This window comes from Candidozyma duobushaemuli, assembly GCF_002926085.2.
Source record: "Candidozyma duobushaemuli strain B09383 chromosome Unknown D_B09383, whole genome shotgun sequence".
Taxonomy (NCBI): domain Eukaryota; kingdom Fungi; phylum Ascomycota; class Pichiomycetes; order Serinales; family Metschnikowiaceae; genus Candidozyma; species Candidozyma duobushaemuli.
This window is the reverse complement of record NW_020289898.1, coordinates 1,028,653-1,049,281: the sequence shown is the minus strand read 5'-3', so window position 1 is coordinate 1,049,281 and position 20,629 is coordinate 1,028,653. Positions and strand designations below refer to the sequence as shown.

At 48.5% G+C, this 20,629-nt stretch overlaps 10 protein-coding genes across 10 annotated transcripts; 4 read left to right on the top strand and 6 right to left on the bottom strand. All coding sequences in view use genetic code 12, as the record gives it.

The window, feature by feature from the left end:
• Window positions 1–1,000: 1,000 nt before the first annotated feature.
• Window positions 1,001–2,320, top strand: WBP1 (dolichyl-diphosphooligosaccharide-protein glycotransferase; the record flags this gene model as incomplete). The annotated part of the gene is made up of 1 exon (XM_025482509.1): window positions 1,001–2,320. The coding sequence occupies one exon, from the start codon at window positions 1,001–1,003 to the stop codon at window positions 2,318–2,320; it is 1,320 nt and encodes a 439-aa protein (XP_025337127.1).
• Window positions 2,321–2,423: 103 nt separating this feature from the next.
• Window positions 2,424–2,789, top strand: CXQ87_004054 (tubulin-binding prefolding complex subunit; the record flags this gene model as incomplete). Its single annotated transcript, XM_025482508.1, has 1 exon — window positions 2,424–2,789. The coding sequence occupies one exon, from the start codon at window positions 2,424–2,426 to the stop codon at window positions 2,787–2,789; it is 366 nt and encodes a 121-aa protein (XP_025337126.1).
• A 399-nt stretch (window positions 2,790–3,188) lies between these two features.
• CXQ87_004053 (acireductone dioxygenase (Ni2+-requiring)) lies at window positions 3,189–3,731 on the bottom strand (the record flags this gene model as incomplete). Its single annotated transcript, XM_025482507.1, has 1 exon — window positions 3,189–3,731. The coding sequence occupies one exon, from the start codon at window positions 3,729–3,731 to the stop codon at window positions 3,189–3,191; it is 543 nt and encodes a 180-aa protein (XP_025337125.1).
• A 957-nt stretch (window positions 3,732–4,688) lies between these two features.
• CXQ87_004052 (cleavage polyadenylation factor subunit) lies at window positions 4,689–6,059 on the top strand (the record flags this gene model as incomplete). Its single annotated transcript, XM_025482506.1, has 1 exon — window positions 4,689–6,059. The coding sequence occupies one exon, from the start codon at window positions 4,689–4,691 to the stop codon at window positions 6,057–6,059; it is 1,371 nt and encodes a 456-aa protein (XP_025337124.1).
• A 576-nt stretch (window positions 6,060–6,635) lies between these two features.
• On the bottom strand, window positions 6,636–10,030 carry CXQ87_004051 (uncharacterized protein; the record flags this gene model as incomplete). Its single annotated transcript, XM_025482505.1, has 2 exons — window positions 6,636–7,541; window positions 7,982–10,030. 2 exons carry the CDS (start codon window positions 10,028–10,030, stop codon window positions 6,636–6,638), a joined length of 2,955 nt encoding a protein of 984 aa, XP_025337123.1.
• A 700-nt stretch (window positions 10,031–10,730) lies between these two features.
• Window positions 10,731–12,701, bottom strand: HAP43 (Hap43p; the record flags this gene model as incomplete). Its single annotated transcript, XM_025482504.1, has 1 exon — window positions 10,731–12,701. The coding sequence occupies one exon, from the start codon at window positions 12,699–12,701 to the stop codon at window positions 10,731–10,733; it is 1,971 nt and encodes a 656-aa protein (XP_025337122.1).
• A 1,303-nt stretch (window positions 12,702–14,004) lies between these two features.
• TIM50 (protein translocase subunit) lies at window positions 14,005–15,381 on the bottom strand (the record flags this gene model as incomplete). The annotated part of the gene is made up of 1 exon (XM_025482503.1): window positions 14,005–15,381. The coding sequence occupies one exon, from the start codon at window positions 15,379–15,381 to the stop codon at window positions 14,005–14,007; it is 1,377 nt and encodes a 458-aa protein (XP_025337121.1).
• A 132-nt stretch (window positions 15,382–15,513) lies between these two features.
• CXQ87_004048 (uncharacterized protein) lies at window positions 15,514–16,041 on the top strand (the record flags this gene model as incomplete). The annotated part of the gene is made up of 1 exon (XM_025482502.1): window positions 15,514–16,041. One exon carries the CDS (start codon window positions 15,514–15,516, stop codon window positions 16,039–16,041), a length of 528 nt encoding a protein of 175 aa, XP_025337120.1.
• A 129-nt stretch (window positions 16,042–16,170) lies between these two features.
• Window positions 16,171–16,986, bottom strand: CHO1 (CDP-diacylglycerol-serine O-phosphatidyltransferase; the record flags this gene model as incomplete). The annotated part of the gene is made up of 1 exon (XM_025482501.1): window positions 16,171–16,986. The coding sequence occupies one exon, from the start codon at window positions 16,984–16,986 to the stop codon at window positions 16,171–16,173; it is 816 nt and encodes a 271-aa protein (XP_025337119.1).
• A 972-nt stretch (window positions 16,987–17,958) lies between these two features.
• Window positions 17,959–20,379, bottom strand: CXQ87_004046 (uncharacterized protein; the record flags this gene model as incomplete). Its single annotated transcript, XM_025482500.1, has 1 exon — window positions 17,959–20,379. One exon carries the CDS (start codon window positions 20,377–20,379, stop codon window positions 17,959–17,961), a length of 2,421 nt encoding a protein of 806 aa, XP_025337118.1.
• Window positions 20,380–20,629: the final 250 nt, after the last annotated feature.

Sequence of the window (20,629 nt, the reverse complement as noted above, 5' to 3'; positions counted from 1 at the left end):
GTTATATATTAGATTTGGTTTTTCTGCTTGTAAATTTTTCTGGACCCTTTTGTTTGGAGTTGATTGTTTACTCTGTGGAAATTTCTCTTGATATCATGAGCCTACTTTCGATTTTGATCCTGTGGTCACATATACTGACCAAGTGGAGGTCCTCGAGAGGCTCTAGAAGGAGAACGATTGTGCCATGTCTTTTTGACGTTTCCGAAGCGGCGTGCCTTCTTTTTTGATTTTTAAAACGGAGCTTTGGAAATTGTTTCAGGCCAATGGTTGAAATGGTCTGATAATTGACAAAAATGAAGGCAGACTGTCGGACAATGTCAATTATGGCAATAAAAGGGAAAATCAAGGGTGACTTTCGAAATGAACAATTAGGTTTTGGAGGAGCTACAATTGGCCCGTTTGATGAGAATACTACGTTGATGGCGTTAGTCAGTCACCGAATAAGAGTCCAACGTGGAACATTTAGCTTCAAGACTAGAGATGACAGCCAATCACCTGTGGTTACTGGAGAGCAATACCATTATCTACTATAAGAGCTGAATGAAAACCCAACACGAACATGATTAGCTCAATTGAAATTTTGCAAGACGTTCAATTTGAGCAGTCTTCAAGTTTCGCAGCCAATGCATCCATCATGTATCTCACAAAACAGCATTTAAATGAGACAACATACACCCAGCATAAAATTCATAATGTAGAGATACCTTGAATCCCTGTTCGATATCAAATTCTTTTTATTCTATTTAGAAGCACTTTTCCTCGAACTGTGCCACCACGTAATCTCTTCAAATTGCCGCCGAAACACCAAGCTGAAACTCAATTATATGAAACATTGAAAAAAATACGAAAATCCGCCACCATCTTACAACTCCACTTGGAAAATGCCACCTGTTTTGCCACCATTTGTTCGCCACTTTGGCCTCCAGGATTCAAACGGGCCTGCACACAGTGCGCACACGTCAACCCGAAAACCACCTTTTCAACTTCAACAACCACAACCATGCACTTTCTGGCTCGGATTACCGCCCTTTTCGTGCTTATCTCCACAGCATGGGCCCTCCTTTCGTCATTGCCCGAGACTCAGGTCTTGGTCATGTACGACGCGACATTGTCGCTGCCTGAAGACGCCAACTTGGACCATCTTCTAGAAGTCAATGACAAGTACAAGGTCAGCTACGTGGATTACGCTGACGATGCAGCCCAATTGTTTTTGGGCGAGGATTCTATTTATAGCCACGTGGTGTTTTTGCCTTCGCTGAAGCGTAGTGCTGCTGCCACCGGTATCGTGGACAAGTTCAAGTTGCTTGAATTCTTCAACAAAGGTGGTAATGTGTTGGCTGTGCTGGCAGCTGAGAGCTCTTTGCCTGAACACGTGCGTTTGTTTTTGAACGAAGCTGGAATCTACCCTGCTCCAAAGGGCTTTGTGGTTGATGACCACTTTGAGAAGGTGTCTGTGGGAGCCTCCAACGTCGTGGAGCCCCGCATCATTGGCACTGCCGACGTTCCAGAGTACAAGGGCACGGCTGCTTTGGTCAGCAACAACGCCTTTGCGCTTCCCCTCGTCAAGGGTGCCAAAACCTCGTTCACCGCTAGCCCCAAGGATTCTGCGTTGATCGCCGAGAAGACATGGACTTTGGGCGAGCAGGGCTTCTTGGCTGCTGCTTTCCAGGGTCTCAACAGTGCTCGTATCGCTTGGGTTGGTTCTGAGCAATTGCTCAACGAGGACTTGGTCCGCTGGGTGTTCCAGGAGAAGGGCGTGTTGAAGTTGCAGTTTGTTGAGCACTACAAGGCTGACGAGCCAGGTCTCTCCAACCGCACGCAGTACAGAATCAAGAACGACGTGGTGTACACGGCCGGTGTTTCTGAGTGGAAGGACGGCCAGTGGGTGCCATACGTCCCAGCCACTGAGGACGACGTCTTGCAATTGTCTTTCAAGATGTTGGACCCATACCAGCGTTTGAACTTGACCGCTTTGGGCCCTGGCGCTTCTACTGAAAATGGCCCCGATGACTTGACCATCTTCTACGTCAACTTCACCACCCCAGACCACCACGGCATGTTCACCTTTGAATTGGACTACAAGCGTCCTGGCTTGACTTTCATCGAAGACAGACGCGTAGTCACCGTGAGACACTTGGCCAATGACGAGTACAAGCGTTCGTGGGACATCCCTAACTCCTGGTTGTACTTGGTGACTTTTGGCACCGTCGTGGCTGCCTGGTTCTTGTTCGTCATGAACTTTTTGTACATCGGCGAGAAGAAGCCCAACGGAGCATCTGCCGCCAAGGAGGCTGCAGAGAAGAAGGCCGAAAAGAAATAGCTGTATAGATCCAATTTATGGGAATAACTGGTTTGCGCACGTGACCCCATTTCGTTAAGTAGGTGAGAAACGCACCCAGCGAGAAGTAGGTCCAAAGATCACCATGTCTGAAAAAGTATCCGAAGAGCAAAAAACGCAAGCTCTTCAAATCCAATACAACAATTTCCAAGAGGCTCTTACGGAATTGCAGACTCAGCTTTCCTCCATAACGTCCCAGGCGCAGGAACATGGTATAGTCGACAAGACGCTTTCAAGCATTCCACCTGAAAAAAGAGGCGACAGGAAATGCTTCAAAATGATTGGTGGTGTTTTGGTAGAAAAGTCAGTTGATGACGTCATCAAGCTTCTAGATGAAGAAAAGAAGGAGCTCGAGGCCTCCAAGACAGCGCTTGAAAAGGAGCTTGTGGAGACGAAAAAGAAGATGGACGAGTGGATCACGAAAAACAAGGTCAAGGTGGTCAGGCAGTAAAGCCAGGTTATAGACGTTAATGAAGAATGGATAGACGGTGATGTAGGTGTTGGAACATGGAGTGGTGATTGAAGTGAGGAGCCAGATTGATCTAGAGACGGGACATCGAGAATGGACATTTCGAACTTAATCGATGGTCAAACGTGGCCTTTATTAGACGTCTACAAGGTATAGAAGTATTCAGCTTTCTACATTGGAGAATTAGCCCCATATGCCTTTTGCAACCTCAAACATCACTAGTAGCCCTTTTGAATACCAATTTTTAGCACTTTTCTTCGGAAATCAATGATTAAATTATCCTCCAAAATACCTTATTGTCAGTCCTGTCTCACCCATTACTCAAAACTTCAAGTGCTCTACATCTTTTCCATAACAATTCCTTCCCTATAAATATACAAATCAAGCAGCACTGGCCACGGAGCGCAGGTACTCCACACGAGCCTCAGTGTCACGGCCCTCGTCCCTGTTGATAGCCTCCCATTTGGGCTCATCCTTGAAGAGTCTCATAGCCTTGACATACTGCAATCTCTTGGACAAGGTGAAACGGTGGTAGATGCCAGCAGGCAAAACCAACAAATCGTTTTTGTTGAGCTTGGCACGGATCCAGCGGTCCTGGGGGTCTCTGACATCGAAAAAGCCCTCTCCATCCAAGATGTATCTGATCTCCTCATCCTCGTGGTAGTGTTCTTTGTAGAACTGGGCCATTTTGGCATCGAAAGCGCTTTGGTCTCCTTTGAAAGTGTCCAAGTTGAGCGCAACCTGGTCTCTGTTCTTGTAATCTCTGTCTTTTGCAACCTGTTCTAGCTCTTCCATATTGTCAATGTAGCGGTAGAAAACGCCGATTTCCGCTAACCTGTCCTCGGGGACGGGCACACCGGAATCGTGGTCCTCGGTGAAATTCTCGGGCGTGTCTAGATTGTCGTGGTAGTAAATAGCGACCATTGGAATCTGTAAAAGGTGGAGATTTGAATAAGCAATTGGTAATTGGAACAAGTACCCGCATGTAATAATGCACGTGACACACGGCACGTGGACAAGTTTTCAATGGCAGTTTTCGGGACTGCTTTTGAAGTAATTCTAAAATTAAAGAAATGAATATAGAGCTCTGAAGACACCATTCTGATTAATAGTAAGTAAGGAGTAAGGTTAGCTTCAAAGGATAAAAAAAATGCACAGTGAAGGTGGACCCTTGCACGTGACCTGACTCCACAGTTTCCTCGTGGGCCACAATGTACGAATTCTAGCCATAGTAAGCACCAATTTATAATTTTCGATTCTACTTCGTTGATAGCTTTCACAAGATAACTACAACTTTAATCAGAGAACGATTTTTTATACCTTGGCAGGTGTGTGCAAGTGGGCCATTGCAGACTTTGGCTGCAAAATGCAATGCATAGCAGTTTACCCAAAATGCCAAACTTTTTTTAGAGATCGACTGTCAAAATATACAGAGGTATTCATTGAGTGATAAAAATGCAAGACCGTGGCTGAGTACCTATATATACCATGATATTTGAAATGTACGTTCGTGGCTGAGTACATACAATGATATTTCATCTCTCATAAGTTGTTCGACAGTTCAGCCCAACGTTTCATAACTAGTTTTGCGTAGCAATTAGATCAGCTCAAGAGTGGGATTTGCCTTAGATCCCAGAAGCAACATATTTGATGTATTTGGTTCTGTCCGGATGCCAGTACCTCTCGATTCCATCATACAACCAATTTCCCACCAGCAGTGTACTCCCATATACAAATAAATCATCATTCGAATAGCGTGTTTAGGATTTTGATTTTAAAACCTTTCTCAAAATCTATGGCCTGACCCATCTACATTCCTCTACCTCAATCATGGTGATGGCCTACATAGTGCGAACATCAACACTTCCTACTACTACTAGCATGTCTCGATACCTGCAAAATATCGAGCAGCAGCTCCAGCTGCAGGACCGTAAGGGTCTCCATCGACGGGCACTTGACCACGGTAACTCCATGGGCCGCTATTATCTCCGAAAATCCATGGGCGACACGAAATACCACATTGGAGAAGTCAGACCGGAATCATCGTATCTCATTGACCTTCTTCCGGCGATTGCGTACGGCTCGATGCCGACCAATCCAGCCGTGCTTGACGTGCAGTCCAAGTTTGTCCATTTATCGCTGAACAAAGCAAAGCATTCCATCAATACAGTGAAATGGACACCTGAAGGTCGTAGACTTGTGGTGGCATCTCATTCAGGAGAATTCACCGTGTGGAACGGCATGACCTTTAATTTTGAAACCATCATGCAGGCACACGACCTGGCGGTGCTTTCGTTGAAATACAGCCACGACGATGAGTGGCTTTTATCGGGAGACCAGGACGGTTTGGTCAAGTACTGGCAACCCAACTTCAACAACGTCAACATCGTGCAGGCACACACGGACGCCGTCAGAGATATAGCGTTTTCGCCCAATGATAGCAAGTTTTTGACGTGCCTGGACGACTCGCTGGCGAAGATCTGGAGTTTCAATAATGCTAAAGAAGAAAGGACGCTTTCAGGCCATCACTGGGATATCAAGTGCGCCGATTGGCACCCGAACTTGGGTTTGGTTGTCACGGGATCCAAGGATAACTTGTTGAAGCTTTGGGACCCCCGTGTGGCCGAATGTGTGACGACTTTGCATGGATTCAAGAACACGGTGATGAAGACAAAGTTCCAAAAGGTCGGCACAAACCGCCTTTTGGCCTCTGTATCTAGAGACCGCTCTTGCCGTGTCTTTGACTTACGAACCATGTCTGACTTTGTCATTATCCGTGATGCCGAAGCTGACCTCTCCAGTGTGGAATGGCACCCTGTCCATGCTGGGCTCCTTACTACTGGTGCCTACGACGGATCCATGGCACACTACATCTTGGATAAGTACATCTCGCCTGATCCTGATAGCCGTGGAGGTGGTGTTGATGCTGTGCATAGAATTCCTTATGCTCACGAGAAGGCCATCCACGCTTTGGAGTACCATCCGCTAGGGCACATTTTGTGTTCAGCGGGAAATGACCGTTCTGCCAGATTCTGGTCTCGTGCCAGGCCAAACGACCCTAGAGCATTCAAGGATCCACCATACACCAACGATAAGAATGGTGCCTGGTACTACAGTGTGAATAACAATGTGAATGCTGTGTTGGAGGACACGCCAGCCTCCTCTGTGGGTCAGGCATACGCAAGCCAAGCCGATGTTGTGCCGGGTTTGAGGAACTTGACCTCGAATATTCCCGGTCTTGGAGAGTCGTAGGAGCAGTGATCAGGGAATGAGAAATCGATAAAGGGGCAATGATCCAGGATGTTAGGGGCTTGAGAAGTGTGACAGTTCAGGAAACCTGCTATTATTAACCTCCCACGTTCAATACTAGATTGATATTCCTCCCACGCTCAATACTAGATTGGTATTCACCAGCCACTCTAAAATATGACACCACGGCCCTCGAATCTTTGAAAACACAACTCGGACATGCCCGGAATCGTGGCAAGATTCTCGTGAGCAAGTCCATGGTTGATCCATCTTGTTGACTCATTTTTTGTGCCCCTGATAATCAAAAAAGTAAATCTGGCATTAAATCCAGCACCTATTGCGCCACAGTGGACCTCTAACACGATAGCCAAGATTATTACAGTCAAACGATGGGCCCACGACTACGTAAATAGAGTGCCAAAAAATAGAACAGTTAAAATCATTTAATAACTAGAACCTTATTCTACGGTCAGCCGTGTGTAGTCTATCCTTGTATTCCTCCTGGATCATCCAGGACTTCTATAATCTAAAAACCTAAACCCAAATTCCAATTTCCTTGCCCCGTGGGGCTTCTATACCTTATGCCTGTTGTGATAACTTGTAGAACGAGTCCACTGCCGCGTGGTAACGCTCGCCATGCATCTTATAGTAGTTGCCAGCAAAAGCAGAGAACAACTCCTCCACCTCATCATGCTGCTTTTCAGAAATGATGCTGTAGCTTTGAGTGTTCTTGGCGTTCTGGATGCTGATGTATGTCGACACAACGTCGCTGGCCTTCTCCAACTCTTCGGGCAGAATAGCCTCATAAACCTTATAATAGTGAGATGACCTCTGCTTGAAGTCGGCGATCGCCTCAGCCACGGAGCGGCCAGTGTAGTCACCGTTGGCAGTCTTGCCGTTCACGTTGAAGGTCAAAAGACGCTGGTCAGTGCAAGAGACGTCCAACACAATGACGTTGGAAAACGACACATCGCAGTTTCTGACGATTTCAAGCATCTTGTCTCTGCGGCGACGGGTTGTGTTGGTAGCGTCCAAAAAGCCGACGTTGATTCTGTTGTTACGGAAGTCCTCAAGCATCTGCTCCATGGCGATGGCGGCAAACTGCTCTCTTTGTTCCTGAGCGGCAGCGTTGTCCGGGTTGAAGAAGTCAGCGTCACTGAAAGTCCTCCTGAGCTGTCTTCTGACGTTACCAGCGTTGTAAATCTCGCACTTGTAGTCGTGGTTCTCCAAGAAGGTGGCCAACTGCTTGCAAACAGTGGACTTTCCAGAAGCTGGAAGCCCAACAAGCATCACCAAGGTCTTGGACTCGACTCTCTTCCGTAAAAGCGAAGAAACCTCTTCAGCACGTGGCACCTCATAGATGGGCGATGTGGAAGGCGTGGTGGTATAGGAGGTGACGGTCAAAGGCGAAGTTTCGATCTTTGAAAATAGCAGATTAAGCGATGTGTTGGAGTTGTTGGGACTGAGAATGGGCTTCATATTCGTCTCGGGTCGTATGTGGGAAAACAGTAGCTCCATGTTGAAAAGATAACTTGTTACTTTTTTTTTATTTTTTTTTCGTTGACGAAGGAGAGGGTGGGCTGTTGTGGTTTTATGGTCAGTTCGGCGATGCGGGATGGCTGCGAAAAAATACTCCTCTCGGATTAACTGTGGCCAAATCTGCCGAAATGGGCCAACGGAGCAGAGCCACCCTGCAGGATCCACCTGGTGATGGCCCTTGTGCTGACGTAACGTGTGCAGGTCATGAGATAACCGTGCTTCTCGGTCCACCGGGTGTGAGTCAGTAGCCTGGCTCAGCGGATCCCACCATATCCACTTTAGGCACTTTTCACGCCTTCTCCCCTTTTTGAAGAATTCCCCTTTCTTCCTTGCACCCTTCCTTGCAGCTCTCGGATCTCCCCCACTTTTGAAAAATACCGTAGCACGTCCACGTTCAGATTTTTCAGTTTATCCGTGCCTTTGGGCTGCATGGACGACGTAAGCATACTGCTAACTTTTCTCATGGCGTCCATATACCGATCTCGCGTGAAAGTGTTACGGTCTCCCGGTTGACTGCAAATAGGATTGGCGATTTTGTACTTGACTTCGAAATGGTCCGCCAGACAGCTGGGGTATGGGTGTTGCTTGTACAGCTTCTTGCCGTTGAAGAACTGGTCCACGAAGATGGTGTACCCAAGTACAGGAGCCTTTTGCGCTAGCGAGAGGTTGAGCTTGTCGAGTTCTTTTCTGAAATGTTCGAGATTTTTGGCTCTTTGTTCTTGGGTAATGTCTTCCTTGAAAGAAGTCTGGAAATTACCCAGGAACGTTTGTAGCTCTTCTTCCTGCTCTGGCGTAATAGGAACTGCAGAAGCATAGAGCTTGGAGCCTTTTTTGTCGTCACCTGCCTTCCACAGGAAAATGAGCCTGAACGCCGTATCTTTGTAGCCTAATGCTTCTAAATCAGCAATGGCCCTGTCCATCACAGACGTCCAAATGTCCAACGACGCCTTGAACTGAAGTGTAGCGACTTTTTGGGGAAGATTGTCCTCGGGAAGCGTCACCTCCTTCTGCTTGACTTTGTCGTTGATGATTTTCGCTTGGACATGCAGATCGTTGTAGAAGATACGGTCAATCTCCTCCAACGGCAAGTACTGGAAACCAAAGAACTTGCGGATATTGTGGTAAGCCACAAAGATTCCATCCATCTGTCCGATTCTAGCCTGGAAAGCGTACTTGAGAAGAGCTCCTGTTCGGATCAAATCGTCAAACTCACGAGAAAAGGATTCGTACGGACCCAGTTGTCTCCAGATTTGATAGGTGTTGTTGGCAGCATCGCTGAGTCTATCCTGACGAATGGCACACACTGCACGGGTCTTAAGATCAAATGTTCCCGTTCCAGGAAGTCCATCCTGGTAGCAATCAAGCTGGGATCTCATAAGAAGCTTACCGCAAGAAATGTAACTATAAGCGTTTTGATCGTTCATGACGGCTTCCTTCAGCGATTCGGGATTATCGAGAAGGTAGTTTTTGAAGTCTTGTTCTGTAGTTGTCAAGAAAGCTTCCAAACAATGTCCCATGGCACTGAGCAAGATTTCTGTATCGCCAGACTTATCTGAGGAAACGGAATACACAGACTTACCAGCCTTGCTTTTTTTGCCCTTGGGCAGCACAATAACCGAAGCTGGGAGCTCAAGCACGGTTCTGTTAAAACGAGGAAACTCAAAGCGTGGGCTTTCCTTGGTGCCATTGTAATTATTGAGAAGAAGGTAGAATTTCGTGAGAATCGGGGTCATGGACGACGTGGACGAGTAGTAGGAGAGGCCGTGCCTCAATGCCATGTTCAAAAGTACCTTATCCTTGGGCACGGATATGAACGGTTGCACCTTGTCGAAATCGAAATTCTCATACTTCACAATATTCTCAAGATAGGTAGAGAAGTTGTATGTCTTTGTTCGTGGATCCTTGAGGAAATGCACGCCGGGGCGGAAAAGCACGCTTTTGAGGTTATGCGAGAGCCTGGGCACATCCGGTCGCCTTGTGGCTCTTCCATTATAAGGACCTGAGTACTTTCCGTCTTTGTATGAGTAGGATTTGATGTGGAGCCTATCTGGCGGTCCATGTCCAAACACGTCCTGGTAAGGCACGCCACGTGGCCTGTGTTCACCATCTTTAGTGCCACTAAGCCGTTGTTTTAAGTCCTTCTTTCCAGGCTTTCCAATAGACAAACTCTCTTCAAACTGTCTAAGCAGCTCGTGATCCTCAAATGCCTGTTCGAGTCGGTAATCCGGCTCGCTCTTTCCTCCATATAGCGTTCTGAGCTTCTTGATCTCAAGCTGGAGCTCCTCAAGCCGTTCCTCTAGATCTTGTCTTTCAAGACTGACGGGTTCTTGGGCCTCTGCTGCCAGCGACACGCGTAGCGACGTACTGAATTGCTTTTTGTGAAGGAGGCTTAGGCGCTGTCGAAGCACTGATTGGCTGAAGCGTCTGTGGAGCATTGCCGGTGCTGTTTTGCGTAGTAGTAGCAGTGGTGATGTCTTCTCGATGAGGAAGATCTGCGCGCAGTGTGGAGAGTTGGTGGATTTAGTGGGGTGGATGAATTATCAAAAATAGCTGTTTTGTTTCAATTCGTCAATTTTATTCCACTAGGAAGAGCTAATATTACGTTATTTTCAAAAATACTCCGTTGTTTATGGTGACTTGGTGGGTTGCTTGAGTACATTGAATGGGTGCAAAATACGTTACCCAAGCCACCAAAAAGACTAAAAGAGCATTTAGTGATTTTTGCATTTTTTGACCTAATTTGGGGCATCTAGTAGACTATACTAATCTTTCGACTCTATGAAATTTGAGCATTCTCGCCAACTTCCTTGTATGTTTTAGCCCTACTAGTAGTTGCTTGCTACAATGCCTTTACATTTACCTTGATGATTGACGAATCGTAGATTGTATCAGTTCGACATTTTTCTTTCTTCCTTCAAGGGTTTCTCTCAGGCTACTTCAAGTGTTCAAACAAAGGTCTGTCTACTTCGAATTATGTAAGTAGCCTTTTGAGTAATAAGCAGCAACCTTGTGAACCTTTCAGGCCACAAAACCATGAAATACTCCGAATTTAACGAATACTGACTCCAACTGTCATACACGTCCACCCCCATTGCTTACATTCACTCATCAGAATAATCTATTAATTGGTCTCTTCTAATCGTACACCTTCCTGTCAAGCTCACGGAGCACATTGGCCACGGACTGAACCTCCACTTGCATGCCTCGCGTGGTAAGCTTGCCCACAAGCGAGGTAAAGTCCACACTGTTGAACTTCTTGTGTCTCGAAAGCGTTTTGTATGCGTCAGCGCAGGGAATAAATATGCCGGTAGTCGAGCCACCAGGGGTAGTAGGAAGAGGCGTAGACGGCGTTGTGGCAGGAGCAAACCCGTTGGGGAGACTTGTGGAACTAGGTTGAGGTTCAGGGTTCTTCAGAGGTTCGGTCTCTTCAAGCTCGTTCTTGCCTGGACTAGCCTCAATCGGTAGCTTCTTCTCTGGTCCCAGTCTGGTAAGCGTTGGTCGCGTTTGTGGCTCTGGCTCTCCGCTTGGTTCTTTGGAAGTGGCAGCCCTGCTGGCGACTGTGGTACAGAATAAAGTAGACATTGGATCGGTCTGGCACTGGGCACACGTTCCTGGGTTACCTGTGCATCCCGACTTTGTCTCGGGCTCTTCTTCCTCTTCGTTTTCTTCCTTGGTAACAACTGTAGGCACAGCACCGGGTGTCAAGTTGGTGAATTCACGGATTTCGAGAGTTGGACCTGGGTGCATCACAGGCAATGATGCTTTGCGCATAGCCGAGGAGTTGAGGAGCGGCGGGAGCGATGTGGAGGCATCTTCGGTCTGTTCTGGTTCGTCGGCTTTTTGCGTCAAAGATTCGTTGATTCTAGCAGCCTCCTTGGCAGCTTCTCTGCACACACATGGAGTGTCGTCAGAGCAGAAACCGCAGTTTTCCACTGGAGATTCCTCGTTAAACGAGGGATTACTGAGGAAATCCTGCTCCTTCTTCACTGTGACCTTCTCCTTCGAAGGTGACTTCTTGAGACGCTTGAGGTCGGGCATCTTCTTCACAGCAAACTCGGCAGTAAAGTCAATTTCCTGGCCCGTGGAGCTGTTGGAAAGCAGCGAGCCCCGCGTCCTCTTCTTGCTCTTGAGCAGCACAGCTGCCTGAGGGGTGAATGAATTGAATTGTTCCTCGACTGGCTTCAGCCTGAGGCCAATGTCTTCGCAGAGACACTGCTCCTTCAAGCACACGCCGCAGTCGAACTCGTCGTTGTTTCCGTGGCTGTGGCCCTTGCCATCCTTATTAGGTGTAGCATTCTGTGAAGTAGGGCTGATGAGACTGGACTTGTTAGAAGGCACATGGCGGAACAACAGGGCAGTTGGAGGCGAGTCGGCACTTGGAGCGGGCAGTATCTGCTGCACTGAGTACAGCAGCAGCGCTGGAGAGCCCGTGGAGTGGTTGGCAGGCAGCGACTTGGCGAAATTGAGCAAATGCTGAGCACTTTGGTTTACATCGAGATTGTACGCCAGGGACTTTTGGGAAGCGTTTGGATTGGCGTGGAGCATAGCCAGCAGGCCTTGGGAGCTGGTAGAGCTTTGGGAGCTGCGCTGGTAGCCGTTTGGTTGAGCTCTCTGGGCAGAAGAGCCCTGGGGCATGTGGTACTGGCTTGGAGCCTGGTTTTGACCCTGGCTATACGCTCTAGGCGAAGGCCCGCTGCTAGGAGGGTGGTGTGGCGAGGCTGGCGAGCCCATGGACGAGCGGAAGCTGTGGAATTCCAGCTTGAGCTGCTCGATGCTCTTGAGAAGAAACTGGTTTTCGAACTTCAACTTGTTGATTGTGTTGACAAGGCCCATTTCCTTGACCTCCTTCTCCTTCTCAACCTCAAGAAGCTTCTGCTCGAGCTCCTGGACACGCGTGGCCCTTCTTTCTCTAAACGCCCTTTGGGCAGCTCTGTTCTGTGCTTTTCTCTTCAGCGCAGGCGTATCGACGCTGGGCTTGCGGCCCGGCTTGGGGCGTGGCGGAAGCACCCATTCACGCGATGTGACGATAGACGTGACCAGGCTGGATGCTGGGGCTATGTTGGAGCCTGGAGAGGCTGATTCTGGCGACAGGGAGTTGAGAGCCATGGCAGACGAGGCCGAGGGCGAGGGTGCCAAGCTCGTGCGGGGAGCGATCTGGGGGCCCCGTGTGGACATGCTTTTGGGAATCTATGGGGAAAAAAGGGGGTTTCGTTGGCCTCTGTGACGGTGTTTGGGAAGATATCGCCAGGGCTGAGTGGGATGGAAAATGAACGGCTCGGTGCACGGGTGTTTGAAGTGCTAAAGGAACCAAAATTTGGCAGGCTCCAGATTAGGCTGTTGCGGAAGGTGTGGCGGCGTTTTTGTCCGATTCCGCTGGCGTGGAGCGTGGGTTTCTAAGGGTGTTGAAGAAGAAAGTAGTAGTTGGTGAGAAACGCCGCGGGAGATGATTGGTACTGATGGTTTAGATAAAAAAACGCTCGTAAAAAATCACGAGCTAGCGATGGACACGACCTTGGGGAGGCGGGGCAGGAACGGTGGAAAAGAATTTGAAATTTATTGAAAAAAGCCTTTTATATTCTGGTTTTGAATATCGCCGGAAATCCTGAAAAATGGACTCAGGGGAAGCAAAGATTGTAGCCAATGGGCGCGGGCCGAAGTCGGCTTTCAGGCATGGGGTCTGGAATGAGCAGTAGGGTGCTACAATGTCTTTGAAGGTTATAAGATTTGAATTATTAAAAAATTGGTTGTAGAAAAAAAGAAAGGCTTAGAATGTAATGGATTGCTTTTGCTGTGAAATTGGGTGATTGGTGGCTTCTCGAAATCGGGTGGTCCAACGGTTTTGGTCATATGCATCATCCATCAGGTGCTCGCTGTGAAGAATCTCCGCTTGGTCAGACTTTTTGGTTTTCAGTGACCAGAGAAACACCTTTTTGAGAAACCTAAAAGGTTAAAGGAATTTCATTTGGTACAATTATATAATATCAACGCAATTGAAGCTTTTGGGTTGTTGACTATTTTGGTATTCGTCCTCGGCACTGCAGCTTGTTCTCCAGGGTTCATGCCGAGACCAGTTTTTCCGGTAATATCTCTATTCTGTCACTGTGCATAATGGCCCTTTCTTGATAAGAATGGGACGTGTGCAGTGGATTTCTTTTTGAAAGGGATTTTGAAATTTCGGTTTATAGATCACATGTATCCGAAGATCGTCAACGCTCTATGGCTATATCACTGAAAAATTCACATCACAAAAGTCGTATTGTCTGAGCAATTGGTCATGAGCAAATATTTCATCGTACAATTGACAAGACAAGACGAAATATCAAAGTCAAAACTACTCTTATCCAAATCACCACCTACAACCATCTTCCACGCCGCATGTTCGGCCTATACAAGAGTTATTTATCTATGTTCAAGCGCTCCCGTTATTCTCAGCGGCAGCCTTCTCAGCCTGCTGCTTGGCAATGTCCTCGGGCGTAGGCATGCCTTCAGTCATCAACTTGTTCAAAGTCATCTTGCCGTATTCGTCCTTCATCTTCTGTTCCTCCTCTAAAAACTTGGCGGTGTTCTCTCTCAAGAACTTCTGCAAGTTCTCGTACTGAGCCTGGCCGTGCTCTCTAATAATATCCAATGGCATCTTTGGCTCTTTGCTAAGTGCACTAGGGGACATTCCGACCATGGAGCCGAGGAAGGTTCCGACATTAGGCTTACCGGCACGCTCGAAAAGGTGCTTGTTCTCCTCCTTCCACTTGGCTCTCAAACGGGCCTCTCTTTCCTTGTACTCGGCAATGACATCATCAGACTGGCTGAAGGACTTGATCACTGGACGAACGTCCTTGATGGGCTGGGTGGCCAAGTACTCCAAAAGTGGAATCAAGTCAACCAAGGTGGTGTCGCTCTCACCGTTCCAAGGCTTCAACATGATGGCATTGTCGGGCTGCATAGAAACAGCATCCTTCTCGACTTCCACGGCAACGGTCTTGTTCAAGTCACGGTTCAAAAGCGACAAGTCCTTGATCACCTTGCCGTCCTTGTATCTACAAGCCTCTCTGTACAAAGCGTACTGAATGAAGGCTCTCAATGGGTCCATCTTGATGACAGTTCTCTCAGACGTCATCTGGTAGTTGGTGGAGAAAATGACGATTTCGTAGTACTGCGAGAGGTAGCCCAAGAAGTAGTCCAAGCCTGGTCTCTTTGCAGTTCTCCAACCGTGCTTGGTGTCCCAGCTGGAGTGGATCAACAAGTCATCCAACGCCAAAACAAGCGTCAATGGACGACGGTACTGCTCTGGAGGAGGAGGAGGCAACAAGTTCTCAAAAACGGGCTCAGAGAAGAATGAAAAGGCCTTGGACATTCTTCTCGACAAACGCTCGTACATCAAACCAGGTGTGTAGCCGTTGTCGATTTCGCCACCTTCAAGGTCCTTCTGTTCCTCAGCAGAGTCCCAGTCACGAGCCATGTAGCCCAAGTAACCTACACCTCCAACAAGCATAGCACCGTAGAAGATGTTGGACCATTTCTCTCTTTGGAGATCCTTGGACGTCTTTGTTCTCCGCTTTCTGCGGGACGACTTGTCGGAGCTCTCCTTTTTCTCAGATGCAGATTGTTCGTCTTCAAAGCCGGCTTTGGCCAACATATCGTCGTCCAAAATGGACTTGGGCTTCTCTTCCTTCTTCTCATTGAGTTTCAACGAAGAGTTGCTGAAAAAACGTGGTTTTGGTACCGCTGGAACCGCACGGGCGGCGACAATACCACGGGGACATGCCCGCAAAACCGTTCTGGCAAGCATGTGTGTAGGCGGAGGAGGTCTGGTGATTGAAGGAAAATCTCAATGAAAACCGGTATACCAATGAGCACACCCGTACCTTCCATCACCAAAATCACTAGATCACATATCTAAAGTCATAGATACTCCAGAAACATGACTCCTTCTAGAATTTTGCTTTTTCTGCATGGATCCCGTCTTTGCGTGCCTACTTTCCGGAAAGGCAATTTTGTGCTCTCGGCACTCCGCTATGTCAAGGATGTGGATGATTTTCAAGACAAGATCGATAGAGAAACGCCTGAAAAACAGCTAGCCACCAAGCTTATGGAGGGTATAGCGGAACGGAAAGAGCTTCTTCAGCTCCTTTCGCTTTTCCACGGAGAATTGGCCAGAATAGGCATCACGCCCGAATCGAAACATCACGAACCCACTCTGGCACTTATATGGCGCTACAGAATGGCATATTTGACCAAATTGGCTAGGGTCCATAACATCTTTTGGGACTCGTGCCAGCAAGAAGGCTTATCGGAGCGGAGTCACAAGCTCGGGTTTCATCCAAAGCATATCGGGGTGTTGGACCCTGTACACTATAGAGAGCACTACGAGCAACTACAGCTGGGACAATTGGGTGAAGTGGTTTTCCGAGACGTTGAAGTGATCGGCAAGAGGTTGATAGGTAAATAAGTCGAGGCATAGGCTATTAGACGCTAAGGTCAGCTCGGACGGTAATGGCTAGTCCCTCCTGGACAAGCTCAAAGGAAAAGAAGGACCGGAACAATGGTATTGCCGCTAGGGCCTTTTGGGAAGCGCCATTTATGGCTTGGGAATATGGAGACTCTTAGAGATCTCGCCGCAGCCCTGGATAATGAACCCAATCGATATGATGTGAAACTCAGCGAAAGTGCCTTCAAACGCCAAGCCCAATGGGAGGTTTTCCAAGATTCTGTCGGTGTACACGAGTAATGCCATCAACACCACCCACACCAAGTTGGAAGGCACAGGCAAGCCCTCGAAATACTGGCTCTTACCAGTGGAGTCCTTGGGGATGTTGTTGGTGGAGACGTTGAAACGGGCCAATCTTGTCAAACCGCAGAGAACCCAGAAGGACAAGAAAAGCACGTCCACCGTTGAGCGGAAGCCAATGGCAAACGCGATGATGGCAGGCGAGACAGAGAAGGAAATCAAGTCCGCCAAGGAGTCGAGCTCCTGGCCCATAAGCGACGATTTATTTCTCAATCGGGCCACACGACCATCAAAAAAGTCAAAGAACAAGCCCAAGCAGATAAAGAAGTGGGCTCTCTGGACGTAATGGGACTTGCCAGTCAAGGCGTATCTCAAGCAGGAGATGATGGAGTAAAAACCGGAAAAACCATTAAGCAACGTGATGAAGTCGGCCATGTGCAAGTTACGGACCAAGGAGAAGTGCCTCGTGTCGTGCAAAAAGTTTTTGTATTCCTCGGGCTCGGGCCTTGGAAGTGGTTCCTGGTTCGACAGCAACGAGAACAACGAAGACGACCGGCGAATGGGCGGGTGGCCTCCATCAGGCGCCAGGATGTTGATACCCGAATCACTGTCGATATCCGAGGAGATTGCCAGCTCGTTTTTCTTGAATCCACTGGTGTAAGACATGGTGGAAGAAATGTGTAGTTGGAGTTGAGTTTGCTGCGCAGAGATGGATCTGGGGCACGGGGACGCACGGCGGGTAAATTGGACGTGACGAGGCAGAGCTTTTCAACAGCCGTGGAAGGAGACGCTGAAAAGAAAAAGGCGTTTTTGGGAAGAGAAGTGGTATTAAGGTGAAGTTATTCTTGAAGGCGTTGCCAGGCCTGTATGTGTATTTTGGGTCCAGCCCGGCACGTGCGAGGCATCCTTCGAGATGACCCCTGGTTTTCAAACAACAGAAGGGGTCAATTGGAAAATGGATTTTACCAGTGGCGTCCAGATCCTCGAGGCGACGAATTATCAAATTTTTTATCTCATTGGCCAATGGAACAGGTGCGTTTAACCGAGGACGATTTTTTCCCCTGATTGCTAAATCTCGGTCAGGCAGACAGGCATGGCAAGGCTGAAGGATGCCAAACAAAAGAATGACACGATTGGCCAATTGTTTCTGTTTTTTTTTGTCTGCCTTTGCAAATCCGCCTGATGCCTTGATCCTTCCCTATTTTCGCTGCGTGGCAATTGCCAACATTGCTTGGACCGGTCATGGCGTTCTATTGTCCTCGGAGTCCCCCTCTTTTGAAGGCGATCTTCAATACATTTTGAAGAGGCGAAAAGAAGCGGAGATTCGTATTTGATTCTACAGATTTTCATTGAGTTTCTTCAATTGATCTTTGGGCCCTTTAAAGAACTTCGTGTGGTGCCTCGCCAGATCGTCATTTTAAGCCCATCTGCATTTTTCGATTTCTTGTCGGCTCAGCCAGCGTGCCTTCGGACTTCTGCCAGAGCTTGTAAAATAACACTTCTGTCCAATTCATGGACATTTCGGACTTCTTGCAGTGGTCTAGTGCGTGGCTGCAAAATCGCTGCTGCACCTTACTGCACCTACATCTTTGCTCTTCAAAGATTCATTCATCTAGGTTCTTCTAAGTAGCTTCTAAATTAGGCCCCGTTCCCGTGGTTCAGCACAAACACTTTAGGAACCAGCGAGTTCGACTCGTGGTTGTTATAGAGCTCTTCCGCAGCAGGAGGCTGGTCAATGAGGTCCTTGCCCAGGTTCAAAAGGGCAGACAAGTCATTGTTGTTCTGCTCCATCATCGATACAATCGACTCGGCTGATGTCAGTCTCGACAACAGAAGATGGTTGCTGGCGGAGCTCTTGGGGCTGTGCAATATCTTCAAGTCCATCAACTGCTGCTGTTGTTTCAAAATCTCGTTCTGGAGCTTGAGGTAGTTCTCGTGCTCCTTCTGATGCAAATCGCCAGAGCTTTCGCCTGGCGTGATGGATCCCGTCGATCCCGTGGGCGACCTGGCCGAGGCGGGTGACATGGCTCCGTGAGAGATAGGAGTGGCTGGTTTTTCTGCCTCGAAAGCTGGAGACGTCAATGGCGAAGGACCAGCAGAGAGCACTTCCGGCGATTGCGACTGCGAGTGAGTAGCATTTGGAAGATCGGTGAAAGTGTTCTCGAATGGGTTCTTTTCCGTCTTGACCGTCTCGGATGGCAGCTGTACGCGAGGAGTGAAAATACCACTGAGACTCTCCTGGGCCTGGTCCTTGCCCTGGGGTTGGTCGAGGGACAAGGTCATGTTGTTGTTCTTGCCCTTCTTTGCAGACTCTGGGAGCTTCTTGTCTCTCATGTCCAACTTGTCCTCGATGTAGTCGAATCTCTTCAAGTGCAGCGACGAGAACTTGAGCAAGTCATGCAAATCGGTGGACCAGTTCTGGAAATCTTCCTGGTTGGCACACTTAAAGGTGAACTTTTGCGAGCTGCTGGAAATTTTGGTCAAGATGAACTTGAAATCCTTCTCACTTTTGAGCTGGAACGAGTAGTTGTTCAAGTTGTAGGACTTGACTGGGGTATCATCAGGGCCAACCACACCACCAATCTTGCCCTTTTTCTTCTTCTGGCTCGTCTTTTCACCCGTCTTCTTGTCTGCCTTGGACGTGGCGTCAGAAATCTTGTCAGACATGGTGTCAAGACGGAACTCATGCAAATAGTTACAGGTCAACAAGTAGAAGTACGAGGTGTACGACTTGATGAGCCTCTGCTTCTTGTACATGATGCCACAGCGCAAGCACTTGGAATGCAAAGTATCAGCGAATGGAATGACAATGTCGTGAGCGGTTCTGATCTCACGCTTGGGCAGCTTCTCTGTCGAGTAGAACGTGTTCAAGAAGTTGGGATTGTGCGAGATGAAAAACTCCCAATCGTTGTTGGCATTGTTGATGTAGTTTTTGAGTGTCCAGGAGAGATTGTACAATGCGTTTTCGGCGGATGAAGCGTACACCTCTCCGTTGCAGAGCCTGCCCAAGCGTTCAGTGACAAAATTCAAGTCCTTGATGACGTAATTGAAAAGGTCCTTGGAGATGTTCTGCAAGTTGACGTACGATGCGTAGACGTAATTTTCGTGGATCAATTGGTTCTTGAGCTGGTAGTCAAGACGTAATTTCACGAGGAATGGGTCCGACAAGGAATCGTCATCGTCGTCGCCTTCCAGCTCCTTGGAAAGCACAGGACGAGGACCGGAGTAGCGGCGGATGCTGGAAACGAACGTGTTGATGACAGCACCGGTCTTGGAAATCTCTCTGGCCAAGGAAGGGTTGGCAAACGAGTCGTTCTTCAACGACAGCTTGATCTCCTTGATCTTGTTACTCAAGTTGCGGTGCAAGCTCTCCAACTTTGGAATGAGCTTCTGCTGGAGGTCCTTGGTGATTTTCGTCTGGGCCGTGTACGTGTGGTAGTGGTGGTTGACCAAAGCACCGGCCATGTTGGTGAACAACGAGTTGGCGGGAAAGTAGCTTGGATCCACAGCCACGTCGGACTTGGGCACGTACTTGGCCGCCGCCACCGACAGCGAGAGCGACGACAGGGTGGAGGTGTGGTTCAACTGGTTGGGGTGGTCCTTCTTCTTTGGCGCTGGAAGGTCGCTTAACGTGGAGGAGGAGGGCGTTTTGCGGTGGGCAAACGACTGGTTCTTGAAGATGGACGACTGGGACTTTTGTTTGGGCATTCCCGGGCGAGCCGCCAAGTTCGTGGACTGGGCATTCAGCGATTTGCCCAACTCCTTGGAGCCCTGAGGCGACAGCGGAGATGACTGCGCCTGTTGCACGGCCAGGAGAGTCCGGAAGGCCAAGTCACGGTAGCCCGGGAACTGCACGGAGCCCACAAGCTGGAGATTCAAGTTCAGCTCAAACTCCTTCGCGTTGGCCACGTCTTTAAGGTAGGCAATCAAGCTGGCGATAAAGTGCTTCCAGAGCTTGAAATAGGCCACCAAGTGGTCGACCGGTTTTGCGTCGTAGGCCGGGGCGTTGGTATGGAAGGGACTGCACCGGTCCAGCGAAGGTAGAATGTCAGACGACATGGCGGTGGGTGTCTATAAGGGATGTCTATAGTAGAATTCAAGAAAAGATGGAGGTGGATCGCGATCGGTATATATAGTGCCGGGGCTGGGCTCTCGCTAATCGCGCCTAGCAAGGCGGTGAGATGGAGGCATCTATGAAACGGAAGGTGCTGCAACGAAACGCAAATAATTTTGATGCTACAAAAAATTCAAATCATCCAGAGTATCCAAAACTTCACGACTTCAAAACCAAATCGTATCTTCGGTTTCT